We start from the raw sequence: 10,464 nt of genomic DNA, 5'->3' as shown, positions 1-10,464 counted from the left end.
CCTAACTGCATTCTCAGCAATCACTGCCATCCGTAGCTGTTGTCGTCTCACCACATTTTGACCAATTAACCTCTGGCACGCTTTGGGTGGGATTGAAACCGCTATCTTCAGACAATGTTCATCTGGAACTGTAGAGATTCAACGTCTCTATCAACTGCGCCACGGGCCCCGAAGGGCGATCACGGTTGGATTCTTTGATCTTATAAATCCACGTTTATTTATTATCTGATCTTCCATAGTCGGGTTTGTACCGATTGGTATATATATATATATATATATTATTCCTTAATTGGAATTCATTTTTGAGATGAGCATTATATATTAATCTATTTTTATTTCGGACTATTATTCCTATCCGTCGCGGTTACCACCTGACGAAGGCCAGAGGAATAGTTGGCCGAAACGTTGTGAATAAACAAAAACCAATAAAAGATAAAAAAACAGCAACTAATAAAGATGAGACTAATAGTCCGAAATAAAAATAAATTAATATATAATGCTCATCTCAAAAATGAATTCCAATTAAGGAATAATATATATATATATGGCTTTACATGTTTGTCCAAACACACTTTTGGCAAACAAAAGAATCCTCAATTCTAATTCTAACCTATTTTTAAACAATATATTTTTAACTTGCATTGTCTATTCTTTAATTGACATATTTAATGTCTAGATTTCTAAAAGAATGGACAATGTACTTTTTTCCGATATAAACAATATTTAACTATTTTTGATAGAATTAACAATATTTAACTATTTTTAGTAGAATTATTTTCTAACATTCCATTCTCTATTATCTTTAACACTGGCTTACAGGGTTCGATTCTAGCCTTTTCCTAATATCATTTTCACTTATCTAGTATGTCTTCTTACTTACATGATGAGAGACAGCGCTTCATGTAACAAGCTGGCTAGCGAAAATATTAGCAGCAATAGCTGTTAAAACATATTAGCAAGTGTGCAGAAGAAAAGGAGAAAAAAATAAACTATTATTTATATATTTTTTTTCCTTATTTATAAAAATGGCGAAAAATGATCAAGTAGAAAATTGATTACAAGTAAAAATATGATTTATCGTATGTTTTTAATGTGAAACAATTGTGCGACCAATTCTGTATGACCAAGTGAATTATCTTCTTTAATTATAATTGACTTAAATTGATTTAAATTAAATGATACCATTTTTAAAAAGAACATAACTGTAAATGATATTTTTTGTTAAAAATACATTTTCTACTCATTTTTTTTGTAATTTTTGGAATGTATCCTAATTTCAACATAACACGTAAGTACGTAATAATATTTTCATTTAAGACGCATTGCTTTAAATGATTATTAATCTACAGAAGCACGCATATATTTTATAAAACCGTTTCATTTTCTTCATCAACAAACAGGCATAACACATAAAAAAAATAGACACGTAAAGATTTTAACCAATTTAATTATTTTTATTTTAAAAACAGATCTTTTAGTCCCCCCCCCAAAAAAAAATATCACAGATACTACATTCAAAACTGACATCAAATTTCCTGCTTTGGCCACCACATGGGAATCTGCGTCTTCACATTGTAATCTTTAACGTGCATCCCACTTTCATTGGCCTTCAGGGCTTGACCGACCCTTAAAAGTGCCAAGCCATAAATGTCCTCAGAACTTCGAAATTTGCCAACATTTTTACCGTTGATATCAGTTATTTTGTCACCATTGATCAGTCCTTCAGGGATGCTGAAAAAAAACAAAAAACATCTCTATATAAATAAAATGAACTCATTTTTTCCCGTCTGATTTTGACATTAATAGGATTAAAAATCAAGATATTTCATGCAAATATAACATGCACAAACGGCAGAACAATATCTGAGGTGTGTTATAGGCTTATTATTTCTCAAATTCCTTGATAATCTTAGATTTCTATACTTTTTCTGCTGAGAAGTCACGGCCAAAATCGGTTAAGATCAATGGAAGTGGTAAAATATTTTCTCTCTAATAAATTCCTCCTCCCCCTGCCACCACTTAACACCGTTTGGGGATCGTTCACAAGGAACAGTTGAGAAGAGAACACCGGTTTGGCTTCGTAGTTCTTTCATGTGAAGTTATTTAAAATCACTAAACTAAGCTGCAGTGCTCTGTGGCGTAGTGGTTAGCGTGCTGGACAATTCACATTATATTTTCACGTTCGCGCCGACCTACCGTAGTCGTTTTTTTTTTTTTTTTTCCTAAACAACTGGAATGGACTTTTCTTGGTGGCCGAACTGTTAACGTTGCAGATGTTTTTTTTTTTTGTTTTTTTTCACACTTTATTTTCCTACTTTTACTGATGACTCCGGGTTTGATCCTTCCTACTTACCTACCATAACATTTTTAACCCCCCCCCCCCGTCCCGGAAACAAACACTCGGGCAACGCCGGGTACCCCCGCTAGTTGATAATAATGATAATCAAAATTATCATTAAAGAGAGCTTACTACTAATTATTTATCTATATAAATAAAACAGTAGATGTATGTATGTATGTATGTATGTGTTATATATTGTTCTTCATCTGAGTTCTCACTAGGGTTATCACTGTGGGGCGCCATTTACGCGTTTGTTGCATAGGGTTCTTCATCGAGGGGCACTATTTACGTTTGGGTGTATAACATCAAAAGATTCCGTGTGCGTATGATTGTCTCTAATATACATGGTTGTGTGTTTGATTATCATAAAGGGAATCGTGTGTGTGACATGTAATTTCAGAACCTACCTCTGCTTCTTCAAAACGGACCATCTGGAAATTTCTCATCCTGGAGGGAGACTTGATACCTGTTTGACGAAGATTTATCACTCCAAGACGATGAATGGGTTTTATAGTTTTTATTTCACTTTCCCCAGAGGTCCTGCAGCAGGTGGAAGTGAAATCAGCTTGTGTGGGTTATTCTTCTACACACGTCAGCGTTCGTCTCCCCCCTCCCAAGTTAAGAGGGGGAGACAACGGAAAAACCGTCCGTCTTCTTCAAAGCCCAAATCAAATCTCCCCGATCGAGCCAACCACGTCACTCATACGTAATCTGGTCAGCTGACCTTCGGTTCTTGTAAACGTGTCTACACTCCACGTTCACTCACCTCTCTCTCTCTCTCTCTCTCTGTCTGTCTGTCTCTCTCTCTGTAACATCCCTTTTTTTTTTTTTTCATTTTTCTTAAACTTTTTCTTCTAGGGGATGGGACATCCAACCAGATGTCTGACATTTACCCTTATTTTAGTGAGTCCAACCGAGAGATCTTTTCAGGATTCTAGCCGTCCCTTTCAGTGCAATCGTTTGTATTTCACTTGCACTTGGTTCACCGGGTATGCTTGCTATGTACTTTTTAAAGTTCTTTTTCATAAGCCCAGTTGCTCCTATGATGACTGGTATAATTGAAACGTCTTTTAATTTCCAATTTCGTTTCATATCATACATAAGTCCTTGATACTTTGTTATCTTTTCCCTCTCAACTCTGTTAAGCCCTGTATCATTGGGTACACTGACCTCTATTACGGTCGCTTTTTTGTTTGCTCTGTCCCAAATCACTATATCTGGTTTAACAGCTGCGTTTTCAAGATATGTAGCAGTAGGGATTATGGAGTCATAATGAATAGTGTAGTTATCATATGTATGTATGTGTGTGTGTGTATAAAAGTATTTAACCAATAAACTTTTAAACTATTGGTCACATAACGCTGAAATTACCAGAAAATAGTAATCATACACAAGTAAAATCTTTGGTTGAATGGTTGAATAAAACATACAGAAATATGTCCAAGTTGAAATGAAAAATTTTTATCAACTTGCCGACATATTTCCATTATTTTTACGCATGTGCAAATTCATTCATAGCTTGAAGTGGTTTCATTTTAAATCTTTCTTATCTATCTGTCGATAGCTCAAACGGTAGTGAATGCATCTAGAATGCTAAACGTTTTGGTTTTAATTCTAGCTAATAGCACTCAAGTCATATTTTTAATCTTTTGAAATTAGTACTTTATATTAGGTACAATGTAATATTCAACAGACAATGAGCTCTGTAATAATAAAGATGAAATCTGCATGAATTAATAGATATTTAGTAATGGTGTGATGATTAATCGGAATCAGAATTGGGAATCAAAAAAAAAAAATGACAAATTTGGGAGTATCAGAATTCGAAAAATTTTCCGATGCCAAAATTATTCTTTTGTCTTTTTTATTTGATGCTGTTAAAAGCAAAATCTTCCAGTGATAAAATAATAAACATTTATTGATTTTAAAATACCAGTAAAGCTAAAAGCTATAGATCATCCTCCAAAAGTGTATTTTTATGTTTAGGAAAATACCTGCACATTTAACATGTGCGTTTCTACGGTAATCAGAGAAAAATACAGCTATATAGTTAAATATTTAGAGATTTATAAGGAATCGGAATTGGTAATTGTATTGGAATCGGGAATTTAGTACGAAATCAGTAATTGTATTGGAATCAGGAAAAATATTTAATGCTGTATCCTGGGGGTCTACTGTACATAATTTTTAATCTTTGTTGACAAACTCTTCATATATGGTATACAAACTATGATGTATTTTAGGGTGATGTCCTTTAGGGTTTCAACCAGATAGCTGATGTCATGCTCTCTGGATAGTTGTTTGGGTAAAGACTTTCTTTTAAACTATTCATCTCCTCTTAATATGCGTTGCTGTTATTACATATTACTTTTGCTTGATGCTGTAGTTAATGGATGATTCTTTTCTTGACATTATGGTGGGAATTAAAGTGACAAATGGATTTTATCAGTATATCTTCAATTTCTTCAAGAGTCTTCAATTTAATAGATCCCACTTTGTCAACTAAGCTTCAACTCCTGTCCCATCGCCACAATGTTGCATCTCTGTGCCTGTTTTACAAATATTTTAATGGAATGTGCTCTGATGAACTCGTTACACTTGTACCCCCTCAACATACATATCCCCGATAAACCTGCTTAGCAACAAAATCATATAGCGTAAACCAACATCTTGTTAATCTTTCCTAAGCCAGGCCACAAATACATCCAAGTGGCGATATGCCTTGTTAGGGACGAACGCGATTAGAGAAAAAAAAAAAATCTAGAAAAGATTATTTGTTATGTTCTTTATCCATTGCGAACTGTATATATGGATGAATACAGTTCACATAGTCGAGTAAAGTTTGGTGTGTTGGGGCATGTGTAATTCGCTAGGGAAAATGTACCCTCAAATAAACTCGCCTGGCGGTAGACAACAAGACGGTACTCCACATAATGGTGTACTGGCAATCTGCTGCAAGATGACTTTCTGGACTTATATGTCAAGCACATGTTTGCCGCAAATAGTAACATTTGAAGTGTGCAAGACAAAGTTGCACTTTGTTGATCACCTAAAAAACATTTTGGACCTATTTATGCCTCCCCACGGGACAGCGTTAGACACCACAGGGTCGTTTTTTAAAGTGGAGAAAAGGTACAAAAATAAAAATTGTCTCAGTCGTGAAGGATTTTTGCTCCACTGAAAGAGAACGAGAAATGGAAGTGCCGCATCTGAAGAACAGATACTACACTTTGATCTTGGCCAAAAGGGCAAAAAAAAAAAATTTTGTAGCTGTACACTTATATCCGAGTTCTGCTAACGATAACTAATTGAATATTCGCTCTTTGTTACATAGTCATAAACTTTTCATTTCATCCCTTCTCATTAGGTTAAATAAGTTTTTGGAATTGGTTTTTAAAAAGTTTTATTACTTTACGTAATCGCATTCCAATAAATCGATCAATAGTAAATAAAAAATAAATGACCAAAAAATGTGTAAATCACAGGATTATAAGTAACACAGAACACACACACATAATGTTGTTAATATAGAAAGTTTCCATAACTAAAAGGTTTGATTTCCATGAATAAAAAATGATTGCAAGTGCTTGTCTGAGCTCCAATCTATGGTCTCCCCTTGCCAAACTTTTACAAGAAACACTGGTCTAAACCTAAAAATGTAGATTCCATGGACACAGCTTCTTTCTAAGAACTGCATGTCTGTGGAATTCTCTTCCGTTTACCTGCTTTCCAGCTGACTACAATATGGCCGCCTTCAAGTCCAATGTAAACAAGTTCTTGATGAGCCGTTCCCCTTAAGTAATCCAATTTACCAAATTTCCACTTCTAATGATTACTATGATATAGTCCTTTTGACCACTGTACACTTTCTAACTCTTATTCTCGAGTGGGCTCTGTGCCTTGATAAGTGGTGATTCCTTTGTTAAAAAAAAAAAAAGAAAGGAATTTCATGACATAAAATAAGTTTACAATACTGAAATTTTTAGATGCGGGCTAATTGTTTGTATTATTTGTTTTGATTGGACTAGTATTCTCATCTTGGGTATTATTTGTGCAATGTTTCGGTCAGTATATCCTCCGATCTTCGCCAGGCATCTTGAAAAAGAAAAAAAGTTACTGTTTCTGTAGATGGTTTTGTATTCTTGGAGTTGCTTTTGGTTTTACACCGTGGTTGTTTAACCAGAGCAAAAAATAAAAAATAAACAACTCCAAGAATATGAAACCGTTTATGGAAAAAGATGCCTGATGAAGGCCGGCGGCTACACCAACCAAAACACTGTTTAACCAAATTTTTTTTACACATACAAAACCACAGCGTAAAAAAAAAACAAAAACAACTCCAAGAATATGAAACCATTTATGGAACCAGTAACTTTTTCTCCTTTCTTTTTCAAGATGCCTGACGAAGATTAGAGGCTACACCAACCAAAATGTTGCAGAAATAACACTCAAGATGAGAACAATAGTCCAATCAAAACAAGTTATGCATAAAATAAGTTTTTTTTTATGTTTATTTCGCTCCAGACTAGTGTCTATAAATCTATAATCGAGTGAAATACTGATTTTAACAATGTTATCGCGACGGATAATGTCAAGTTGGTTATTGGCGACCTTTCCTTGCGAAAATATCTGAGTTGCAGAACAAGCAGTTTTGTATACAGAGAGATTGAATTATTTGTCCTTTCATTAGAGACGATGAGCATTACTTGTCTCGGGAGGCAGGGATCATATCATTAAGAAAAACTGCAAGGAGGCCTCATAGCAAACTGTTTCAAATGGATAAGATTGACACCTGTGCACAAAATAGAGTTTGAAAATGGGTTTGTAAAATTTGGAAGGTTGTAAAATAAGTCAGAGCATTTGTTAAAATTTTATGGTGATTTAAATAGTTTTTTGTATAAAACCTTTGCTCAGCATGCATTATGGATTTTTTAAAATTATAGAAATTTATTCCAAACAAATGTTTAGGGTTAAAATCTCATTAAAATGATTAAATTTTATTGAAGTGGTTGAATTTCACTAAAATAGTCATATCTCATTAAAATAGTTAAATTTTATTGAATTGGAAAAATTTTACTAAAATAGTTGAATATCATTAAACTGGTTAAATTTTATTAAAATACTTAAATCTCATTAAAATGATTAAATTTTATTGAAGTGGTTAAATTTCGTTAAAATAGTTAAATACCATTAAAATTGTAAAATTTCATTAAAATACTTAAATCTCATTAAGATGATTAAGTTTTATTTGAATTGGTTAAACTTTATTAAAATAATATAATATCATTAAAAAGGTTAAATCTGATCGAAATGATTCAATTTCATCGAATTGATCATGGTCATGGTTGCGGCATTTACCCTGGATCTTTCCAACAAATTTACTATATCCAGAGTTCTTTGCTGACTAGGCATGTCGATCCGACTATTTCTGTTATGAAGGTAAGCTATCGGCAGTTCCAGCGATGAACATCATAAAGATGAGGGCTCAGAATCAGTTCAGCATCCTGCATTATTGTTTTAAGCTAGGTTTTAAGTTAGCCACTACATATTTTTTTTCAACCTGGTGATGGTGCTGGGTTGATGACTTCAGGGATGAAAATCACCTGGGTGTCATCAAAAAGCAAAGTTGAATAAACAAAAACATTTGGCAAGAAGAGATTTTTGGAGAGAGTGGATCTTGCAACAAGTGTGAATTGTATGGTTGGGGATAAACTATTGCCAGTTGACACAGATGATTCAGCATATGCAATGATAGTTGAATACTTCCAGTTTGCATAGGCCGCTTTTCCGCATGTCTTACAGCCATAACGAGAATAGTGCAGACGAATGCCTATTAGATTCTGACTTTGTGTTAGATATGGAGACGTGGCGATGCACACATACACTTTCCAGACGGATTTTGATCTACATTCTTGCGTTCCATAAAAATGACCGGAATTGTAATTAAAACAAAAATAAAGAACTGTTTACATTCCAAAGTCAGGAGTTATGAATTGCACAATGCAAAATAAAAACGAAGAATGAAATATCTTAATATTTACATTTCCAGGAATGTAATTGATTTCAATATAAGAGAAAAAAAAAACAAAAAAACAACAGAAGAAAGCAGATGCAACATTGAGTGTGATTGATATCTTGACATCTCTCTGTTGTTGAGCCACATATCAACCAACCCCTACATTAAACATTTCTCTCTCATTGTATATGAACAAGAAGCTTTATCTATATATATAAAAGGCAAAATGTGTGTGACCATTTTGTGTATGTCTTGCAAAGGCTTCTTTCGCACACGCTTCCGGGGGGGGGGGTTACGATCGCTTAGAACTATTTATATAGCCCCTAGATAATAATATCTAGGATTTGGGAATGCGTGTAGCGTCTAGATTTATTTACGTCGATTTTTACAAAATTATTGCTATTTCAGACCGTCCTGTGTTCGTTCAGCTTTTTCATATAAAAAGTGAAACTAATTCAAAGCTAAGGCAGTGTTCCCGGCAATCACACCGGGAAACATCCAGAAGCAATCAGCTTTGATCAATGTGAGGACAAACTCCTCTTATTTCAGACAATTGCCATTGAGTCTGGACAATGGGGAGCTGGTTTCCCTTTCCCCAACATCTGTTGGGGAAAAAAACAGTCAAAGTTGGGTAAACAAACCCAAACGCTGCCTCGCAGCAAAAGTTAACTGCGTGACTTCTATTTGACCTCCTTAATTAGGTCAAATGGAAGTAGCAGAGCAAACTTTTATTGCGGACACCTGTTTTTAATATTTCAATAAATAAATTCAAACGTGTCATTGTTGTATGTCGCAGTGGCCCAATGGTTAATGTTGCACGTTTTTTTTTTCACACTTTAATTTCCAACTTTGCCTCAAGGGTTCGGGTTCGATCCTCATACTCACCTACCAAAACTTTTTTTTTTATTTTAACCCCAACCCACCCCCGGAGTTTTGATTTACCCAAAACCACACACACCTCAAAACACCCGGGCATCGCCGGGTACTCCCCCCCCCAGCCACTAGTATATATATATAAAAGCGAAAATGTGTGTGTGTTTGTACGTCTCGCAAAAGGCCACAAATTTTTACAAGTTCGGTATCATTTTGAAGCTCCACATCTTGGACGACAAATATCGAAAAATTGGGCAAAAACATTCATTCCTTCATCCTTTTAACAGCTCTCTTTTTTACAGGGAGGGTTGAAAAAAAAAATGGTATCTTCATGAAGAAAAGGGCTTTACGCATGTGTCAATACGCGCAAAAGACGTTGTACATTGAATTCGTTTAAAATATTATAAAAACCGACCCACTTTCATCTACGCGTCTATAGCACGATGGGTTAAGTGACAGCATCGTTATCTAAAGATTTCAGTTTCAATCCCAATTATCAGAAGTACTTTTTTTCCGATTTTTAAACATTTAATATTGAAACGAGCTTATTTATTTTTTCGCTGTTTTTTTTTTGTTTTTGTTTTTTTCCTTTTTTTGGGTTTTTGCTTATCCGATAGTTTTAAAAAAAGTTTTACATCCATTCGCTGTTTTATTTGTTTTGTTTATTCCGATTTTTTAAGAAAGTTTAAACAGGGTTATTAATTTGATTATTCTTTGCCCCTCCCCCTTACATACACACATCCAAACACCCAGGCAACGCCGTCCTTTTTTGGGGGGAGGGGGTTTGTTTTTCCGATTTTTAAAAAAAAGTTTTACCTTCGTTGGCTGTTTTTTCCAGTTTTTTAAGAAGTTCTTTGCCCCCCCCCTACACACACACGCCTCCAAACACCCTGGCAACGCCGGGTACCCTCCGCTAGTCTATAATATAAATGTCTGTTTAAATGTATGTATGTATGTATGTATGCTGTATGTCTCGCGAAAACTTTCGAAAGAAGCGACGGATTTTCACGAGATCAGTATCATTTTGAAGCTCGGATGACAAATATCGAAAAATTGGCCAAAAACATTAATTCCTTTACCCTCAAATGGGTAGTTTTATACAGGGGGGGGCGGTTTTTTGCTGACATTTTTTGCAAGTCATTCAACCCTTGTGCCCACGACGTCGCATAAGTAGCATTGTCACGACCATGGTAGGCACATCGGTAAGACAGTTTGTTTTTGTTCACCTCTTTTT

The 10,464-nt window shown here is 34.7% G+C and overlaps 1 protein-coding gene across 1 annotated transcript in view; it reads right to left on the bottom strand.

Annotated features, from left to right (window-relative positions):
• Positions 1 to 1,433: 1,433 nt before the first annotated feature.
• LOC145248221 (iron-sulfur cluster assembly factor IBA57, mitochondrial-like) overlaps positions 1,434 to 10,464 on the bottom strand; it is a 78,636-nt gene continuing 69,605 nt past the window's right edge. Inside the window, exon 7 of the mRNA XM_080110087.1 lies at positions 1,434 to 1,731. Within this exon, the coding sequence (XP_079966213.1) occupies positions 1,527 to 1,731 (205 nt within the window). The 3' untranslated portion in view covers positions 1,434 to 1,526. The remainder of the gene's footprint in view (positions 1,732 to 10,464) is intronic.

This window comes from Euprymna scolopes, chromosome 26 (genome assembly GCF_053919585.1).
Source record: "Euprymna scolopes isolate OS-2025 chromosome 26, ASM5391958v1, whole genome shotgun sequence".
In the NCBI taxonomy this organism is placed as follows: Eukaryota; Metazoa; Mollusca; class Cephalopoda; order Sepiida; family Sepiolidae; genus Euprymna; species Euprymna scolopes.
The sequence above is the reverse complement of the archived record's forward strand: the minus strand, read 5'-3'. Positions and strand labels throughout refer to the sequence as shown.